We start from the raw sequence: 23161 nt of genomic DNA on the forward strand, positions 1-23161 counted from the left end.
AAAGAGTATGAATGATGTAGGTATTCATTGCCATGTGGCTTTCACCTATATAATACATCGTGGCCATTAGGCATTTTATTAATACATACGTACTTTTATGTTCCTAACATTTTTGTCACTTGAGATAATATTTCAATTTTATATAATATAAATATTTACACTAATTAATAATTGCAAATTTTTGAAATAAAATTATCATAGACATTTACAATTAGTATTATTTTTCAAATGAAAGTATCAAATTAATTAAGAATGTTTAGTCAAATGAATTTCATGAGGGTGAGCTGACACTTAATCAGAAAGTGTATTAACTTTTAATTTAATAGATAATGAGTGTAATTTTATATTGATGCTAATGGTCAATTAGATGATCGTATATTATTTCCTACCTATTATACATTTATAATAACATGTAAAGAACGTTAACGAATATCCACTTGTCCATTAAAATATATTTTATTATTTCGTTTTAAATGAAGTAAAAAAAAAAAAAAATTCGACGTAGGTATATCGTTATTTTTATTGTTATGATAACTAAATATAAAAATTAAACAATCACAATTCAACAATTGTTACCCATAATTTGATTGGTTCTCGAATGAATAATATAAAGCTAGTATATTGATCTTGTGGAATGTATTAAATTAATAACTTTTATTTGTGGTTACCTTATAATGTTTATTGAACCACCACATTTGTAGTTAGGTAATTGGCATGTTGTCTTTTTCAGTTACCTATTTGTTTACATTATCATTTTATTAATACAGTATTTTAAATTTTAATCAATAATAAGTACCTACCACTTTCAATAATTTAGTATTAGAATTGTTAAGAACTAAGAAATAAATATAATTATACGTTGTTGTTTAAGCAGTTTACGAAACCTAACCTATAACAATGTTAAATGTAGTTTTTACTGAATTAAAAAAAAAAAAAAGTTGAGTCTAATAAATTATGTTGGTCGCATATTAATGTGATAATGTTTATATTTTGATAAGCAAATTATACAGTCGAGGCGATATCGATGGAGCATAATCGTATTATGTGCACTAATAAAATATTATCGAAATGTTATTAATATATTCGATAAATGTTTTAATTTATCTCTAAATAATACCACATATCAATACAAAGTTTTGAATTAACCTATAACTACACGATGGAGGTAGTCTGACAAAATAATCGATTTACGCAGTGTTTTAATCACATCAGCATTGTAGCTACTCGCTATTACTTTACTTGCCTCCGTTGACGTGATGGGAAAAGTTTTAAAACGACTTCATTAAAGAAAAACCAGGATGGGAATTCAGGCACTCGGACTTTGTTGCAATCTATATTCCTTGCGTAGGCTTTATTTAAATTAACTTGTGGATAATCGTTTGCCAGAATAAAATTCTCCACGAGACTCTAAGCTCTTTGCTGCAGAATAACTCGCAGTTTTAATTATTTCCAAAGAGAGTATAATCTCTCAGTTTTAATTATAAGTTGAAAAAGTTTGGCATGGTCTACATCACAAATCGAGCAAATAGTTCTTATCGAGTATCCGTTCCCAAATAGTTTGGATTATGGCCAATGAAAAAAAAACGGCTAATTAATTAAACCATTAAGTATAATAGTATTATCAATTAAAAAGAAAATTATGAAAATTTCATTGCAGTTTAATCGAAAAACCTACGCCAGTGCAGCACCGACAGTAAACTATAATGTCTCTATCGTTCAAGTACCAAAAGGTGAACTTTAAAAATACCAAGATATTTTAAATGTTGGTAATTATTTAGGAAAACGAATTAATATGGTGGAATTGAGTAGGTAATTAATACATGGCAAACGTATGGTAACAGAAACATATTAAGTATGTATTATAAACTAATAATGTAGTAGTCTTACTTACCTCGTATAGGTACATCATATTATTTTTGTAACACTATCAAGACTCAGTCGTCAGTCACTATATATTTTAAGACGACGACTATCTGTAATCCTACTAACTTATCATGCCCCTTAACTTAAGTATCACATTATATGCATACTTCCACTACTAAATATCACTTTATTTACATATTTACCGTTTATACTTTCAATATTTTCTGCATTTGATTTAAATATTTCAAACCAATTTAATCTTTATAATAGTTCAGAGATTTTTTTTTAAACATTTAACTAATTCCATTAATTGTGATTCGTAATGGTTTACATTTTTGTAAAGCTGACTTTTAAATAAAAAAATATAAAATAAACATACAATTAAATTCAAGTCTGTACAGCATCGATTATATTATTATAGTTTGCCCACACTAGATACTCTCATACTCACTCTTCAATATGCATAATATCTCATTCTTTAGAAGGTGGTATACGTATAAAAACAAACATCGAGACTATTTCTACTTAGTAAAATACGCTAAAAACTTAATACATTTTTGAGTTAAATTATTACAACATAAAATAATATGCTAGATCTAATTTATATAAAATGTTCAGTTTTCGAATATTTTTAGAATACTTTAGGTATATTCGAACTCTAGCGCTCCATAAATATTGAAAATTTAAAGTTTATTTTTCGTTTTTAAATGTTTTTTGACCGTTATTTTAGTTTTGTTTAAAATCATTTAAACAGTAATAATATTCAACCTGAGAAAAGACTTACCTAGAGGTAGCCTAAATTATTATGCATAGCAGGAGTGCAACCCCAATGATAAAGACGCAAAACTTTGGTAATTATAATTGCCAATTAAGAGTCGAGAGAGTGTCATTAAATTATTACAAATTATACATACCAAATAATACATTCTTAGTAGAATTAAATTTAAATGTAAATAATATTAGTGTAGATAATATTTTAACATAAATCATAAATAAACTCGGATATTGTTTTCATTTACTTACTTAAGTTTTCTTATTCACAAAAATACTATGTTTTTATTTTATAAAATAACAATTTAAATTGAAAAATAATAATTATTTCATGCACTTTCTTGCATTACTTAGAAACTCTAGTAATTTAAACAATTTTTTATTTATATTTATTCATATTTTAAGACGTTAATAACAATAATATTGTTGTAGAAACTTTGTGTACTTTAATTGGATATTTTTATTGGCAATTGAACACAGATTGAGTGTGTTCATTTTTTAGGTTTTGAGTTGGTTTCAGAAATATTGTTAACAATAGTAGAATAAATAGCTAGTCGAAGAAAATATATATGCGGAAAAAAGTTATCAAAATATTACTAGTTTTAATTAAGTTCTGGCTGTGATCAAAAACAGACTCTTAGACAACAGTTTATACAATGCATTAATTTAACGATTTATCGTAATTTTTCTTTATATCGTGAACTATCTTAATATTATTTCTGATATTATTTGAATGTTTCACTCTCCTAGGTCTAGTATTTCTTGTATTAACACACTCTATATTAATTACTAAATATATCTTCATTTAATACCTAAATGAGAAGTAATAAGTTATAATAATTTAAATAGGTACATATCGTTAAATCATATTGTACACTATACGCATAAGAGAGAAAAACAATCATGTAATTATTAACATAATATATTTTAGGTGGAAATATTAGGTTACCTACTATTAATATAAATATATATCCATAGGTACTTACACATATGTATTCTTAATTGCTATACAATGCATATTATAGTAAACAATACAATATATCGAATATATTATTGTTTGATAACAAATGACAAAAGAAATTTAACATATTTTTTATAAAGGCATTTTAATAACTGCATAAAATAGTACCTTTTTAATTTGTATAATAAAGATTTTAATTCGTTTTTTAACTAATTCAGTTTTCTGAAATAAAAATTACTCATCAATATTCATTGTCTGGTGATAATTTAACATTAATAAGAGAAATATTTTATAAATAGAACAAATTTATTTTTCTTAATGAAAGATTTGAGCTCGATTTAAAATTGACTATTTCTAAATACTTTAGATACTTTAATAGTTCAAATAAAAATAATGAGTTTACCTACCTATCATTAATTTTTGCATATTGTAATTGCTCACTTTAAACTAGAACTTCACTATAATCTAAATTTATATATCTAACAATTGACAATAGTGGCGTATAAGTCGAAGGAAATGCTAATTGATAAATGCAGTTGAGCTAAATATTAGTATATTAATTAATTAATGATAACGTGTTTAACGTTTTTTTGATATAATTTATTCAGAAAAGGATCCATCATAGTGCTTTTGGATTATTGCAATTTTGCGATTTTTTTTTAGGAAACCTATAAACATGATATACCTCTATTCTTAATATTATTATTTAGATTGTCGTCAAATACAAACTTGTCGTCAAAAAAGTATTTGATTCTTATTTGACAGTAAATATATTTAGTTAAAATTATTCGTACCTACTTATGAATTGTGTTTATTTGTACAATGAAAATGTGTTTTTTTGTGTTACAGATTGAACCATTATGTGTTCGGGCTTCAACCTGTGTGGTTTCACGTGGTCAACGTTATACTTCATGGCCTTTGTAGCGTTTTGTTTGCCCGCCTGTGCATTTCAGTTGCCGGATTAGAACATAAATATGGGCTTTTGGCTGGAATTGTTTTCGCTGTCCATCCGATCCACACAGAAGCGGTGAGTTAACAAAACAAAAAAGGGTTTAAGTAGATAACCGCTCTACTGTACTATAGTTGTATAGGTAATATCGAAAATACCTCGTAATTGAGGGCTAAGTAATTGTGATGTATGTGTTCAATTTTAATACAATGATAAAACATTTAAATACTATGTAAAATGCATTGTAAAACGATTCTGGGCGATGAACATTAGGTATTATATTATATTACTAAGTATATTGTATGATACCTTTTTATTGCAGTTTAAATAATTTATATTACTATTAGTATTACTGCAGTAGGTTGAATTAAATTTAGCTGAAAATAATACATTTTAAAATGTCACTATGTGTATAAAATATAATAATATAGGTATATTAAAAGTTTCTAGTACCTATACCTACGAATAATATTTTTATATTACAAGAGAATAACTAAAATCGTAATTCTTCGTTTAAATATTTAATTTCATCCAAATTTGAACTTAAAATGTCAACAATAAAACCGTGTTCATATATTATTTTCAGATCCTGAGTGGCGCGATGAATTTATTGATTTTACAAAGATGTGTTTTTGATTTTTTTTTTTAGTTTTCAGTCCTTTTGGGGCAGTACAAATGATTTAATTTTCCACTTTAAGGGTGGTTGTTTCTAGTAGGAAATTGGTTCTAGTTGAAACATTGGAGGGTCAAAAGTAACAGATTCCCAGTACTTTTAAAAATAACCAGGAAAAACAAAAATTTTTACGCATTACAAGTAATCGAAAAATAGAGAGTATTGTTTTTTTTCGGTGTCAATCACAAATGAATATTTGTATTATATTTTCTATACAATATGATCAAATATCGAAATATTTTGAATCTTTTTAAACTATTTATGGACAATTAAAATTTTAAATTTGTATTAGTTTTTTTCCTTTAAACATTGTTCAAACAATTTTAACTGTGTCAAAAATAAAGAAATAAAGAAATCTTGGATTTATATCAAAAGGTTCCTTTTGAGTTGTTTTTATAACGATTTTTTGCTTTTTATTTTATTCTTTTTTATCCCTTTAATAATTGTGTTTATAGTATGGAATACATATCACTTTGTATGATGACTCTGGCAACAGAGTTCAATGTAAATAATTAACAATTTAAAACATCAGAAGTAATAGGGTGGAAAGGTTGTTTTAAAAAAAAATAAGACGAAAATAATACATTTATAATAGGGAGGCGAAGGGTTGAAGATTTATGTTCCATGAATGGAACGGGTTCATGGGATTCTAAATCTGTTTATTCCTTTATATCTACAGCTATCTCGTCGTTTAAACATTTACGGATTTATCGTTATTTCAAGTACATTGGAAGGGAGCAACAGTGATCGAAAATGTTCACAATCACTTTAATGTTATTAGGTTTGCAAATTATGTGGCGGCGGTGTAAAGAAAACAACAAATTTGGTCAAGGAGCCTGTATAATAATAGTAATAATAATAATAATAAAAAAAAATCTACCTAAAAAGTGTTTCAAATGATATACATCCGACTTCTGGGATGCTTGGCCGACTTTTTGATACCTTTTTTTATTGCGTCCTTGTATAAAAAAAGCAATGAATGGCCAAAAGTTTCAGGCCGAAAACCCTCGGTTAGCCAACTCCTTTTTTTTTATCACTAATGTTCAAGGATCTTTGACGATGCGTGAAAACTTTTTCTTGCCTCTTGTATATTATAATATACGTCATGAATAATTGTTTATTTTCTCACCCTAGCTATTATATTTCATAACTTTTATTTTCTGTTGATTCCAGTTAACATGACTGATTAATTATAATGCTACCTTGTAAAAATAGTAATAGCGTTAATATTGGGTATATCATTTATTTTTATAGATTTGTCGAGACGCACAATTATTATTGTTTACTTATTTTATTTTTAAAGATCAATAATTTAAAATGTTCCATAAATAATATTCCAATAAAATTCGCATTTAATAAAAAAGAAAATAATAATTGAAACGATTTAGCGGATATTAAATTTAAAAAGTTAGTAGTAATATTGTTGTACGTCACTCTATTAGTTTTATATTTCTCACTTTTATGAATAATTTTGTTGTCTATAATATTATAATGTGAGATGCAAGGTGACTACATCTGAGTAGGTACTTACGTCATCTCGAGCGTATTATACGAGTATTTTATTAGATTATTATGAAGAAGGTAATAATATTGTGTCACAACTCACTGGTAGTGAATTTATTAGCTATATATAATTACATAATATTATTTAGTCGACGATGGGGTTTTAAACACAATTATATTATGCTACTACGCGTTTGTTATTGATCGATGGTCGACAGTAAGTTTTTCCGACGAAATTTAATATACGGGTCCACTCTGCAGGCGGTGGTTATAGTGGCCCGCCAGCTATCAGTGATTTCAGTCCCACGTGGTATTTTGTCGCCCGGAAAAACTGTCGATGGGAGCTTGGCTTAATCTGTTACGACGTGTGCGGATTTCCGGGGCAGTAACTCTTTGTGTGTAATATAATGGCCAAAGTCACCGGCATCTTCATGCGAAGGTTATACGCGTAGGTATATAGTCCCCAGGGGTGATTTTAATTAAAAGTTGTCGTCGCCATTGTCGACGTTAGATTATTTTGAACGTACGATGTTGGCGGCGCCGGCGAACAAACACAGCACACGAAATAATCGACGACGTAGGTAGACGAAATTTCGGTGAAATGATAATAGTGTATATATACACACACACACCTTCCTATACGTTGTCGCAGTAAGACCAGACCAGCACCGTGGTCGTGGTATATGCAAGACGTGTATATATAGAGACATATTATATAGAGCTATAATAATGGTGCCCCGGAGACGTTTACCGTTTTAATTGCGCAAGCTCGCGCCATTCCGTCTTTCCAATCACGTGTGTGTGTGTCGCGGTGAAAATGACTTTCCTTTTTTTCCGCCGATTTTATTTTCGTCGTCTTGGACTCGAGACGAATTTTCTGCCATTCTGTGTAATTTCCCTCGACGGTCAAAGGTCTGGACGATATGTACGTGCGGCGGCGAAGTGTGCTTCGAATCGCCCTTAATCTCGTTACACCTTTGTGGTCACGCTCCTCTATCGTCGACGAATAGTAGCGCACTTTTGGAGACAAGGGCACGTGGTTCGGTTAGGTTAGCTTTCCCTTCCTCGCGCAGAAAGTTCCGTAGTCTTCGTGTCTCTCACGTACACAGCGTGTAATATTATTACACATAGTGTATGTACTACACTATACATGTTAAATGGCCGGTGTACGAGAAATTTATATCAGACAATAATTTATAGTTATTAAATATTTAGGCCAATAGACCAAGACCCGATCACCTGGAGAAACGGTCTGAATTTTAGAGAGAACAGCTGGCGATGTTAAAAATAAATGATTATGGCTATTTTATTTTTACATTAATACAATTCCCTTAATATTACAATATTATGACCGAGCAGTAATTTAGTATGAATAAATATTTATATATAAGACAAATCATGTTTGCGACTGACTGTGTCCTTTATGCATTCCTAAGCCGTTCATCAGATTGCGATGAAATTTGGTACAGAGATAGATTAGAGTATTAGATCTCGAGGAAAAAGATGGGCTGAAAAAAGGCCTATTTTTGGCCTATTATAAGAGTAAATGCCGGTAAATAAGAGGTCCGGGACCCCGGGAAGGTCTCAAACAGGGATTTTGAGCTTATTATTATTATTATTTATTTATATAAATGGTTGCTATTGGTTTTATTTAATTTTAATAATTATAGTTATAATATAGTATTAATGCGAAAAGCCTGTCTACTTTAGTACAGAATGTATCGAGATCGAATCACGGTTTCGGTGTACCAATTTTTTTTAATTTTTCGATACTTTAGACTTAAATTATACACTTACGTACGACCAAGTGGGGTTCGCGATCTACCACAGGTAGATTGCCTACCTGATAATATACTGCAGCTTGCATAATCACAAAAACCTAGCAATAGCAACGCATTGTTGTGTCTGCTAGCATAGTATAATAAATTAAGAATATTATGCATTCAGTTGTTAATAAAGCTTAAATTACCTACCTCGATAAAAAAAACTTATAGTAAGGAGCCCTCGACACGTAATTTTATTTTATTTTTAAGGGGTTCGGTGGTGGACAGTTATTTTAGCCCAATCATACCAATCTTTCTTCCATTATACTGATCGATCTAGTAATGCGATAATCGTTTTTAAAACTGATTTGAATTCGTTATTATGTATACTTGAGTTCAAATTTTGAAAAAATTGAACATTTCAACGGACATTTTTTTTTGTTATTTTTGTTGTAATTGAGAAATATTATTCGTAGGAATTTGTAACTTTTCGTCTCTGCATAATATTAATAATATTATACAAAATGAAAAAAACCTCAGCACGCTACTTGATATTTTTCCTCCACAAGAAAAGTCTATGAATCATAATAGTTATAATATAATATGTTAATGTTAATAACTCAAATAAGTAACCATGACCACGAAAACCTTACGAAAAATCTGTCAGAAACAAAATTTCTTGTATAATGTTAACTGTTAAGGTGGTTGTTCAGACCCAAGCACTAGAGCGCGCCAGATAATTCGGATAAAAAGAACGTTATCGATTCCGGTCACGCCTGCGCCGCTATCACCGGTATACGACTGTCCTGCTCGCGCTGTACAGTCGTAGTCGTGTGTTGTTGTCGATACTTGTCGCAGCTGTTACCGACCCGTCTCGTTATTATTCCAATGCGCAATAGTGTGCCTTTAAAAAACCGCGTGTGCCGCCTTTGTCGATTCGCCGTAAAATCGGTGTGTAGCCGTGTCTTTTGTGCCGTCGCCACGATTGTTGGTCCTTAGCGTTACGCGTAGATAACGTCTTCGTGTGTTGTTGTGTCGCCGCCATTAGCGTCCGTTACGCACACGCACGTTTGTTTGTGCTCGGCACCTTCCGCCGCCTTGTTGTTATGTCACAGGCGCGGATAGATGCGCGTCGTTGAAATTCGTGGCTCAGCTTAAATCGTAATTTTACCGGTTCGGTTAATTTTTTAATTCGACATCACCGTGTACACTTGATACCCACGTGTTTGGATACGTCGTACTCATTGTCCACCGTCGGTACGTCGCGTAGTGCAAGTATACACCTCCGTATGGGAACAAGTGCTCCGGTCAACTTCAACCAGGTCAGACGTATCATACCCATACTGTTTATTATTTGATAATTGTTATCAACGCTGATACGCAGTTGTTTGTATTATTAATTTCATGATTTAATTTTTTAATTATTTGTAATTTGTGTAGGACTAACATAGTAATAAGTTATTCTCATGTATTCCAATGAATGAAATCCTATATGTACAATAAATTTATACAGTCCACTATTCAGGATATTTTGTCGTTTCTTATTAATTTTATACATATATATTATTAAGACTCAATCAGGTTTTATTTACCAGCAAATAGTTGAGATACAACCGTGTTCATTTGAATCGGCTATCATGACTAAACATTTGGTCCTTCGGGCCGGATAATTTGTGTAATTTTAATTAATTAATTTGTCCGTCTTATCTTGCTTGCTCTTTATTCCTTAAAAATCGTGTAATATGGGAAGGCCTAAGCGTCAAGATTTGGACAATGCTGCTGATAGTAAACGGTCGTTAGTTCGTGCTCGTGCATCGCGGGATGCATCGTTGCGGTCAATTAAAAAAATAAATACTATAGCCGAAGAAGTTAAATTAGATGTTGATCGTCGCGCATTATTTGAGGCTCACTATTTGTCATTGAAACGGTTCGTTGATCAATTTGAGTTAGAACAGCAAGCAGTATTAAATGCCCTTGTTGATTTAGATAATGTAGTCGAGTTTGAAAATGTTGATGCTGTTGTCACTGATACTATGGAAGAGGTATGTGCAAACATTCAACTTATTGCTACTGGCTTCCATAGCACTTCTGTTAATGTGACTGCAGATAATAATGTTTCTACTGGTGCACGACAAACAGCACAGGCAATTGTGTTACCAAAAATTGAATTGCCAAAATTTGATGGTAATGTCCTGGGTTGGGTATCGTTTCGTGACATGTTTCAATCACTAGTTCATGACAACCCTGATATTTCTAATATTCAACGTTACCATTTTTTAATTTTAAGTCTGTCCGGTCCAGCACTTACAGTAGTGAAAGCGATCCCTTTGACGGCTGATAATTATATCATAGCTTGGAACGCATTGAAACAGTCGTTTGAAAATCAAAGACTATTAGCTTCGGCACACATTGACAAATTGTTTTCATTTGTGCCATTGAAAAAAGAATCATTGTCGTCACTGTCGTCATTTGTTCATGTATTCACTGAAAATGTCTCTGCTATTAAAGCACTTGGTGTCAAGGACCTAGCTGGTTTTATTTTGTTTCATATTGGTGCTCGTGTAATTGATACAGAGACAAGGCGACTGTTCGAAGCAAGTATTGAACAAAATGCAGTCCCTAATTTAGATATTTTATTACAATTTGTCGCACACAGATGCAAAATTTTAGAAAATGTGGGAACGTCGGTTGGAACTAATGACAAACCTGACAGCACTCTTAAAGGTAGTAGTAAGAAAAACAAAAGTGGCTCCCTTGGCAAAACTTCACTGTCAGTGTCTTCTACATCCACAACATCAAAATGTTTATTTTGTCAACACGAACATCAGATTTATCGTTGCTTTGTATTTAAACGCAAACCAGTTACAGTACGGCGCAAGTTTGTGAGCGATCATAATTTGTGTTTTATATGCTTAAAAACGGGACATAGTGTTGGTTCTTGTACTGCTTCTTTTACATGTAAAAAATGTGAAGGTCGTCATAATACACTGTTACATATAGAAAATGTCGGTACAAAAAATAACAGTGAGACGACACAGAAAGAGAAGTCAGATGTTCAGTCCTCTACGTCCAAACCTGTTGAAAATAACACTGTGTTCGCAGGTACGATAGCGACACAAGCAACTGTAGTGTTAGGTACTGCGGTTGTTCGTATACAAGATGACACAGGTGTTACTCATCAGGTTCGAATTTTATTAGATAGTGGGTCACAGGTTTCGGCCATTACTGCAGGTTGTGCCACCAGACTTGGTCTTAAACGCACCAGGAGTCATGTAGAGGTAGTTGGCCTCTCTCAACAACCGGTGTCCAAGGTAAAAGGTGTTACTCAGTGCGCGTTTTTTCCGCTTCAGTCAGATCAACCACTGTTTAAAGCAAATAATGTTATAATATTGTCCCAAATTACTGGATTAATGCCAATGTGTTCTCTCCCTGCTACGGTGCGCACGCGATATCAACACCTAGTACTAGCTGATCCGGAATTTGATCATCCTGGCACCGTGGACATGTTAATAGGAGGTGATTTATACCCGATGATTTTGCAGCCCAAAGCGGACATCATCCATACGCCTGGATTGCCGTCAGCAATGCACACAAATCTCGGTTGGATAATTGTTGGTTCACTCAGGGATCCTACTTCATTACCTCTGATGTCGTTGACTATTAGTGCAGTACCAGTCCTGAATGAAACGTTGCAACGATTTTGGACGGTTGAAGAGCCGACTGCCCCAGTACACTCGACCACCGAAGACGAACGATGCGAGGAGTGGTTCTGTAAAACAGTGTCACGGGACACATCAGGCAGATTTTGCGTTGCTCTCCCTTTTCGGTCTACAATAGAAGTTCAAGGTAATCAAAATCAGGACTTGAGTACGGCTAGTGGTCTTGGTTCTTCGCGTGCGATGGCTCAAAACCGGTTGTTTAATATTGAACGTCGCCTAGCAAAGGATCCTGAACTATATTCCGCGTATCGTGACTTCATGGATGAATATCTGTCGCTCGGTCACATGCGCCTAGCTGAGAAACCAGGGAAGTATTTTATCCCACATCATGCGGTTGTTAAACGGCAAAACGAAAAATTAAAAATTCGGGTAGTCTTTGATGCGTCGGCCAAGTCATCTTCTGGTTTATCACTTAACGACTGCTTGGCAACTGGACCAAAATTGCAAAGTGATATCACCGACATATTACTTCGTAGCCGTTTCCACAAGTTCTTGTTCATCGCAGATATTGAGAAAATGTACAGGCAGATCCGAGTCAATGATGCAGATTGTGCGTATCAACATATACTTTGGCGAAATTCGCCCACTGAAGAAGTCAAAGAGTACGAATTATGTACTATCACTTATGGTGTCAACGCAGCTCCGTTTTTGGCAATCAGATGTTTACACCAACTGGACTCGGAAAATGGATCTGAATTTCCTTTGGCAGAAAATTTGTTGGTTACATCAACGTATGTTGACGACATTGTGGCAGGTGCTGATACCGAAAAGGAAGCTCTGGAGCTTCAGGATCAAGTCATATCCCTATTACGCAAAGGTGGGTTCCATTTACGAAAATGGGCCAGTAATTGTGAGGCAGTATTAAAAGGTATAGCTGCTGAAGACCGCGCAATGGACCCATCCTTTGAACTTAAAGATGACCAATCAGTAAAGGTATTAGGTTTACATTGGATTACTACGTCGGATGCCTTAGGCTACCACATTAACATCAACAAAGTCGAACCAACCAAGCGCACCATACTTTCAACCATCGCTCGTCTATACGATCCTGTTGGAGCGTTGGGCCCTGTGGTATTCTGGGCCAAGTGCATTATGCAAGAATTGTGGATAGAGAAATTAGATTGGGATGCTTCGCCTTCGTCCGACATAATCGATAAATGGCATAAGTTCACAACTGAACTACCTGCGTTATCTTCCTTCTCACTCTCTCGTTATATCAACGCATGCTCATCAAAGACCATACAGTTATTGGGTTTCGCGGATGCTTCTCAAAAGGGATACGCGGCGGTGGTCTATATGAGAGTCATTGATATGCAGGATGAGGTAACGGTGCATTTTCTTACGGGTAAAACAAAAGTCGCCCCTCTTAAGGCATCACAGACGGATGAGTCACTGACAATACCACGGCTAGAGTTGTGTGCCGCCTTGTTACTTGCGCGACTGCTGTCTCATCAACTCTTCGTGCTTCGTGATATCGTAACGATAGATTGTGTTCGAGCATGGAGTGATTCTACCATTGTCTTGGCTTGGCTTAATGGGGACCAAAAGCAGTTTAAGATATTTGTTACTAATCGAGTGGCGAAAATTCGCTCTCTGCTGCCACACTGTGAATGGTCTCATGTACGATCATCGGATAACCCTGCAGATCCTGCATCTCGAGGCCTGCTGCCAGAAGAACTTCTTACCAATCGATTACATTTAAATGGTCCAGAGTTTCTGCAAGATCCCAATTGTCAGTTTTCAAGTTTGATGCCGAATGAGTTTTCACCTGAGCAACTTCCAGAGATAAAAACCTCAGTTAAAAATGTTTTATTTGTTCAGGACAGTATCCAGCCTTCAGACATGATCAGTCAATTTTCAACATTAACAAAAATGCAACGTGTGTTAGCGTACTGTTTTCATTTTTCCTTTGTATATACACATTGTAATTATAATTATAATTTTTTTTTGTTTGTTTGTTTCTTATATGTACTATGATACAGTCTGACCGAGAAATGTTTTTTCCTTTTGAAAGCATGCTTTCAAAGGGGGGAGGATGTTCAGACCCAAGCACTAGAGCGCGCCAGATAATTCGGATAAAAAGAACGTTATCGATTCCGGTCACGCCTGCGCCGCTATCACCGGTATACGACTGTCCTGCTCGCGCTGTACAGTCGTAGTCGTGTGTTGTTGTCGATACTTGTCGCAGCTGTTACCGACCCGTCTCGTTATTATTCCAATGCGCAATAGTGTGCCTTTAAAAAACCGCGTGTGCCGCCTTTGTCGATTCGCCGTAAAATCGGTGTGTAGCCGTGTCTTTTGTGCCGTCGCCACGATTGTTGGTCCTTAGCGTTACGCGTAGATAACGTCTTCGTGTGTTGTTGTGTCGCCGCCATTAGCGTCCGTTACGCACACGCACGTTTGTTTGTGCTCGGCACCTTCCGCCGCCTTGTTGTTATGTCACAGGCGCGGATAGATGCGCGTCGTTGAAATTCGTGGCTCAGCTTAAATCGTAATTTTACCGGTTCGGTTAATTTTTTAATTCGACATCACCGTGTACACTTGATACCCACGTGTTTGGATACGTCGTACTCATTGTCCACCGTCGGTACGTCGCGTAGTGCAAGTATACACCTCCGTATGGGAACAAGTGCTCCGGTCAACTTCAACCAGGTCAGACGTATCATACCCATACTGTTTATTATTTGATAATTGTTATCAACGCTGATACGCAGTTGTTTGTATTATTAATTTCATGATTTAATTTTTTAATTATTTGTAATTTGTGTAGGACTAACATAGTAATAAGTTATTCTCATGTATTCCAATGAATGAAATCCTATATGTACAATAAATTTATACAGTCCACTATTCAGGATATTTTGTCGTTTCTTATTAATTTTATACATATATATTATTAAGACTCAATCAGGTTTTATTTACCAGCAAATAGTTGAGATACAACCGTGTTCATTTGAATCGGCTATCATGACTAAACAGTGGTGGCTGACAGTTGTTATTTTAGTAAAAACATACCAATCTTTCTTCCATTATACTGATTTACCTAGTAATGCGATAATACTTTTAAAAACTTATTTGGATTCGTAATTATGTCTAGTGGAGAAATTCTGTCAGTCCAATTTTCCCAATTGGTGTCACCGTGTTTTATTATTTAGTTTAAACATTTAATATTCAAAATGCCGTTTGGACGTCAAACAGTTGGGTCTTATACAGAGGAGAAAGTGCTCAAATCGTTAATAAATACATATACCTACTACGAGTGCTCAAGCGCTGAGCGACATGTGCACAGGTTCGTCTAAACTCAAAAGTTTAAACGAGTATTAGTTAAAAACTATTTGTCCAATATTACTTGTACGTCACTATATAGATAGTATAATACTTTTTCCTAAGTAGAGTTAATTTCAAAATATCAACAGACTATATCCGGCACGCGTCTTCTCCAACACTAATGACGTTTTCCGAGACATTAGTTTCGATATTTTCGTTTTCGTTTACATCGAGATCAACGTCCAAACTATAATTTAAGAACAAACGTATTACTATACCAGTGCTTACGACAATATTATTGCACATGACATGCAACCAGCCGAATTCGTTCAAAGGGACCTAACCTTTTGGTTATTCTTTTTGTTATTCAATGGTGTAGGTACACGCGCTCTACATATTTAGGTACCACAACCCATATTTAACCATCGATCTGCACCGGCAAACTACAAGTTTTATATATGCGATGTTTTGACATTTTTACGTGCAAAATTATATTGTTTTTGCACGTAAAAATGCGTTATGGTAAAATCGATATTTTAAACTATTTTCCCTTGATAAAATCATGAACATTAGAATTACGTAAAACGTATTAAACAGTAATAATAAGATATATGACAATATTTTATATTAGTTCAAAACGCTGTATAAAAAAAAAATACATCGTTTCGTTTTATATAAATTGCATATTATAGAATATTATTTAAGGTTTCGCTCAAGAGTTACTTATAATATATTGTTTAGTTATTGAATATTAGGTTAGATTAGGATATTGTGCACAATACGTGTCTCATTGGTTTTAAAAATGTTTCAGGTAACGGGAATCGTTGGAAGAGCAGATGTATTGGCGTGTCTATTTTTTCTATTATCATTTTTAACGTACCATGAGTAAGTATTATACTTTGAAATATTATAATATTATTATAACTGATTGATAGATTTTATTTTTTAATAATTGAACATGCAATATACACATTATACACATGATATGCTGCACGTGTTAAGTTAGTTTTAATTAATATATGTTTACTTTCAAAATATATAATAACAGTTATAACTATTAATTTTAGATTTCTATATTATATAAGAACTGGGTGTTGTTTCAATCCAAAATCTATTGTCAGCAAAAATATTAATTGAATTTCCATTATCTTATTGTCAAACATAACATTATATGGATCCATTTTAGCTTTTTAATATTTTTCGAAACTATATTTTTAATTTAATATTTTGGAAAATCGGAACATTTTTTCAAAAGGCAGCTGATGATCTAATTATAAAATATTCTATTTAAATAATTGCTTATAAGTTGGGTTGCCTATCGAAATGTTGATGTAAAGTACATTGATAATCTAATAGCTTTAAATTGTCTACGTATAATAGGATTATTTAGATTGTTATATAATTAAAATAAAAACTGAAAATTATTGCAGCGTATAATAAACGTTTTTAATACTGTAAAATTGAAAGATCAAAATTAAATAGTTATTGAAAAAAAACCTAAAATTAAATAAACTAAAGATATGTATTAGTACATAATTTTGAATCGCTATCGAAAGTCATATCCAAGTATACTTAAATATATAAAAAACACCATTCATATAATAAATTGCATGTAATAATTCGTTTTGTTTATTAAAATAATAAATTATAAAAACAGAAAGTTATAAATTATTATTATTCCGGATGTATAATGAAGACGACCAATCGTAATTTCTTTAAATTTTCGAATCTAATAGTACATTTTTTGTATTGTCTCAATAATTAAATAGGTACATACTACAAGCTTGTTCATCGTTTTACATTCTGAGTAGAGATGAATAATGCATTGAATTTTCAATGATGTTTGTTTTTTGTGTCTAAAAACAATTTTATAAAATAAAAAATGCTCTGATTTCCAACTAAAGCATTTTTTTCGGTAGTGAATCTAGTGAATTTAGTCGTCAATTTGGAGAGTCAAAAGTAAAGTAATTCCCAGAACATTTCTCAATAAATAACCATTTGGAAAAAGAGGAATTTTTTCACAATACCAGTTTTTAACCAAATCAAATATCTTAAATTCATAAACAAATTATCGCAGATGATTAAAATTTTTACCAACTTTTTATATTAGTATATAAGAACATGGTATAATTTAAAAAATATTTGTACTCTTTTATTTATAGATATTTGTCATTCCACATTTTAGATTAAGCATATCAAGTAATTATAATTGTTTTTATTTTCTAAAACTTTGGGAAAAACAAAAAAAAATTAAGGAATATGGTAATTTTTACGCAAACCAATTTTTGAAAAACATCAATTTTATTTTTTTGGTGTAACTCTAAAACAAAAACCGTAGGTACTTGAAATTTTCACCAAATATTTAAATTAGCATATTCCATATACATGGTCATTTTTTAAATATTTTGATTCTTTTTGAGATATTCATAGGTTAGGTTAGGTAATTTTTTTTTTAAATATTGTCGATAAAAATTGTTTCACTTGGTAAAAAACTTGAAAATTTAATGCAAGGTTTATCTTAAGTTTTTTTCTATAGCAGATAAAACTCACCAAAATCCTGAAAATTCTGCGCCTCGTAACTTCACATTACTACCACTGACTGCACTGCCGGCGCTGGCACGACCACGTCATCTTCAATCTCCACAACCACTTCAGTTCTGGAATCATCGTCCAGTTGAGGGAGTGAAGACACGTTGTGGTTGTGCCAGCGCCGGTAGTTCAAGCAGCGGTAGTAGTGGGAATTGACGAGGCGCAGGACGTCACGCCGGCCATGGGCGTAAAAGTTGTGAAACTTTTTTGGAGATTTGGTCGGCTGGCTTGACCCGGAGGGGGAGGGGCAACGCCGTTAATACGCACAACTCCTCGTGGACGGCCGACAAAAATAAATATATTTTCTCCACCGCGTGGAGAGGCATTCGGAGGATTGTACGCGTATTGTGCACAGATAATACCGTCCGCGAAATGAGTACCATAAGACAAAAGCCCTGCCAAGTCGTCGATCGTCGCATCCTTGTCAAAGTTGTCTATGTTGTGTTATCTCGTTTCCATCTCTTCGTCTGCGGTATTGTTGAGATAATTTTGGCACTGATGTCCTCGATGGTAGTTTCGATTTGTCGTCGGTTTCGTTATTATGATAATATGTCACCTCAGCCAATCCCACGGTGGATAGTGCGCGTAAGTAGTCAGAATATTGCAAATGAGCCGATTCCGAATTTAGTCCTAGGATGTTTCCGATAATTTAAAACACAACATCGTTTATCACTAGCCAGCGAGTACGCCATCATATTATTAATCGGCCAGCATCAGCTGAATTTCGGGCCCGTTTATTTTTCCAAACGCCATTATAATTATTATTATTATTATTATTATTGATACACCAACTACACTTGCGCAGAAGTTTTGTATTGTTTTATAATATTTTAACGATGATTCAAACATCGATTTTCATTATGTACCGTTTTGCTATTGTTATATACTTGTATATATAGGTTAAGATCAATAATGTATTGCAAATTTACAATTATGTGTTTTTTTTTTTACTTTTTCTAAATACAATATATCAGGATATATCACTTGGTCAAAAAAATTGAATATTGTACACGTGGTTCATCGTAAGTTTTTATTATAGCTAAATGAAAAATATTAAACCTACACAGACACGGTTTTTTTTATAAGTATTTAAGCTTTGTAGTCTAAATCACGAAAATTTAAAAATTATTTTGTCATTCAATATATTTTATAAAGTATTAAATTTGTAAAGCTAATGATCAAAAACGATATCAAAGCTTATCATAAATAGTCAATACCGCATTAAAGAAGTCTAAAAAATGTTTGAACATAATAAGTTATGTACTATATTATACTGTACATTTTTAACTATATTTATGTGTGCAATACAAATATTTACATTGCACATAAATGTTGAAAAGCACTGAACGTCACCAAAAAATAAACTTTTTTCCATAATGTGCAAACTATTAGAATAAAAAAAATGTATAAAATTCATAATATTATAAACATTCATGGTAAATGATAATTTATATCCTAACCTCTTACCGTTGATACTAGTTAAAATATGATGGTGCATAAATTACCGGTAACCGGTGACAAAGGCGTGGAATATAGTAAAAAATGATAAGAGACTATTAATAAATATTGTTAGAATAATGTAAAATCGTAATTTTAATCAGTACGAAAAGATGACCAAAATGGAAAAATTTTTGAAAAACATACAATGCCTCTAAACAAACCGTTTTGATCACATAATTGTCGGTTTTGTTTTTTATTATGCGTCTGTGGTCATAATATTAGGCTATCGTATCTCAGAAATTACCAGGGTGTCCGACTTATCTGCCGACGGTGGTGGTGAAAACGGTTTAAAACAAAACTTCCTTCCTGACACATATACTGCATGCAACGCGCTTACATTTTGGGTTTTCAATTAATCCCTTCGATGAATTGACGATGATGACCGACCACTGCCGCCGTAGCTGGTATATCGATCATTAGATTTATTTTCCCTCCGCACGGCCGAGCACTTCTTTTCATTATTTAATTATTTATTTATTATTATTATTATTATTTTTTTTCGTGAATAATTGAAGAGCGCCACGAGTGCAGTACCTGCAGTACGGTTTTTTAAATTTTTTTTTCACCTCGACAGCCGTCCCTTCGCGTCCGACGCAGTGCCGTCGTATGATTAAGCATGAATGATAGCCCTCCGGTGCAGGAATTAGCAGCTGTGCGCAAAGTGCCAGTAAATTGTCGAGCATTTATTTAAGCCTCGCGCGCTTGGAATACATACGCGTATATCCGTCTATATATATATAGTATATACAACACTGGGTGCTTGGGTGTGGGTGTAGGTGTGGGTGTGGGCGTGGGTGTGTGTGTGTGTGTAAAACGAGTATTTTTAACGGGCGTGTCGTCGCCGTGAGAGGTACACCAGGTGCGGCGGAGTTTTGTGCCCGACGATCGTTTGTCATCGCACGCGGTCGGCAGATTAGACGCGGCGGAGGAGGCGTTTTAAACGCACAGACGTGTAATCATTAGTGTCCACACCCATCTACTCCGTCCTATGATATAGGTCTGCTGGACGGGCATAATCGCGTTGCACCCGTTTTCGAGTCCGCGCCAGGTCACAAGAATATATTATGATTTTAGATTTTTAAATCGGCCGGTGCCGTCATATTATCATTTATGCATGGCCGGCATTTTTTTTCGTCTCGTGTATCCGATATCAGCTCTAGTATAATAATATGGTCATCGGTCGCGAAGGTCTCGTCGTCCGCTCTCTGCACTTGGCCCGTAACAATATCGGTGCAATTTCCCACTGTCCCGGCAATCGTATGACGTACGAAATTACGGTAGAACCAGCTCATTACGATGCCGTGTATGGTACATAACGATATTCCGTATAAAACGAATCCCAGCCATCGGTTGGTTTTAAATCTCACGTACAGTGTGTTTTTGTCAGGACACGACGAAGTTCGGATCAACGATCTAATTCTCTAGGTCCCTTGAAGATCGTTAAAAGCGGACTCTACTGTATATTTTGTCGAATCCCTGAAATATGATTTTTCGAGCAAAACATTGATTTCCGATCTGTTTTGTTTAAAAAAAAAATGCTACAGTTCCAAACACCGATACTTATAAACGATCATAATGTTATATAACTTACCATCGAATTTCTCTACGAGTTACATAACATTTTTGCAGCCTTTACATTTTATATTTTACCACCAAGAGTGGTTATGATTGTATTAACTGTTTTCAATCCACACTTCATGCAATGAAAGCGTAAAAACCTCTGTAACAGGGAAACTCGTGAATTGTGTTCGAAAATGACGGGTTCTCCACTTATCCGTGTAGGTACTCCACATTTGACAAATTAATTGTAATTTATGAGCATATAGTTACTTATCGTTGACTGTAAAAGTTATATAAATTATAAAACCTTTGCCCCGGGTCGTTTGTAAATAATAATATCAGTGCTTCCGAGATTAATGATATTATACATTATACTTATAATAATATACCTAATAAAATAAGAGGTTAAAATGGAAATCGTTATGTTTCGCGTGCGTCAATTTTAAAATCAAAATGTGTGTTTTTAATTACTACAACTTTTAAACTTAGTTATTGGCTCAAGTCCTATAAAGTCCACATGCCGATGTGAGTTTATTTTGTATTATTTTCGAAGAAAAAGTAAACTATATTGTAATACACTATCCATGTTGATAACGATGTATAATATGGTTAAATATTTTGTAAAAAGTTATTTGGTGTATATCAGTTGGTTGCAAAAACAGTTGTGAAATTTACCACTAAATTTACATTTTATTTATTCGTAGTACAAAATATTAAATGCAATTGTTCGTGTACATAAATAAATTGTTGACCTCTATATCATCATAACATCTCTAACATCATCATTTTTCATTTTTTCAAGTAACAGCCTAAATAAGGGTCTCTGAAAAAGCCGTGTATAGTTTTCTTTTTTGCAGTAAATTGCTTTTCGTAGAGATTTGAAATCTTTATGTTGAAGAACTGAAGTGTTAATGTCTTTCGTGAGTTCTGTACGAATAATTGTTATTGGTCTGATCGAAATTGATTCCAAAGCTGTTTCTTACAATTTCCCCGTAAGGCCTGACGTTCAAATTTTGAAGTGGCTATCGTAAACACTATAGAACGACAGTGCTCATCAAAAACTACTTTGACAGAGTAATTGTCACCTTCTGCGAACAAACTCACTGTGCATTTATTTTTGGTGCACCTCCACTGCTTATGATTACCTATCTTTCCTCTGTATAAACGGTTTTTTCGAGAGTTTAAGCAACTAAACTCCCACAGAGTTCAGTGGAAATAAGTCTTGGTATTTGTCCATAAACGTAAAATATTTCGCATAAAACAACGTGCAATAAAATAATATTGATAAAGAGTGATATAATATAATATGTTGTCAACGCTGCGTGGAATTTTAAAAACTGTTAAAGGTCTTGACCGTAAGGATGACCGTTCTCAATCCACCATATTTGCACAGTTAAAATCAAAATGAATTAAGTACCTATATAGGTACACGTTGACTAGGAAACCTCATCAGAAGAATAGCGTCACAATATTCACAATGTGTCTTATTGTTATATAAACAAAATGATAAGTACCTACCTTCCAATGTCCGTAACCCGTTGATGACGTTCGGCGATAAAATATGATATGAATTCGAGATTCCAATGGCTGCGGTCCGTATACACATTGGAGAGACGATGCGATTGATAAACAAATCACAATTGATCGTATGATTGTTCACAACCAGTTCTTATATTATAATCTATGCTTAGTATAATTTGTACACAGTGTTGAAATTATGTATACGTATAATATAATACATCTGTCATGGGAAACAATAGTAGTTGATAATCGGTTTGGTGGACATTCGCGTCGAAATATAACCCTTTTGATTTATTATAGTTTCTGTTATGGAAATCGTCGAGGACGAAAAATCGATAAGCATGACCCACTGTGATATTTTATTTATAAACGCGACAATATTGACTGTGAATTTTTTATATTCACTTATTTGTAAATGAAATTGTACCTACAATACATGATATTATTATGTTACGCTTGTTTTTATAATATTGTCTAATTGATACAATTTCAAACCAATATAAATAATTTAATATTTCACTT

At 33.4% G+C, this 23161-nt stretch overlaps 1 protein-coding gene across 1 annotated transcript in view; it reads left to right on the forward strand.

Annotated features, from left to right (window-relative positions):
• The window catches only part of LOC132943537 (protein O-mannosyl-transferase TMTC1-like), a 117997-nt gene that overhangs the window by 23385 nt on the left and 71451 nt on the right, over nt 1-23161 (forward strand). Inside the window, exons 2-3 of the mRNA XM_061012578.1 lie at nt 4445-4622; nt 16281-16354. Coding sequence (XP_060868561.1) covers nt 4445-4622; nt 16281-16354 — 252 coding nt within the window. The remainder of the gene's footprint in view (nt 1-4444; nt 4623-16280; nt 16355-23161) is intronic.

This window comes from Metopolophium dirhodum, chromosome 4 (genome assembly GCF_019925205.1).
Source record: "Metopolophium dirhodum isolate CAU chromosome 4, ASM1992520v1, whole genome shotgun sequence".
Taxonomy (NCBI): Eukaryota; Metazoa; Arthropoda; class Insecta; order Hemiptera; family Aphididae; genus Metopolophium; species Metopolophium dirhodum.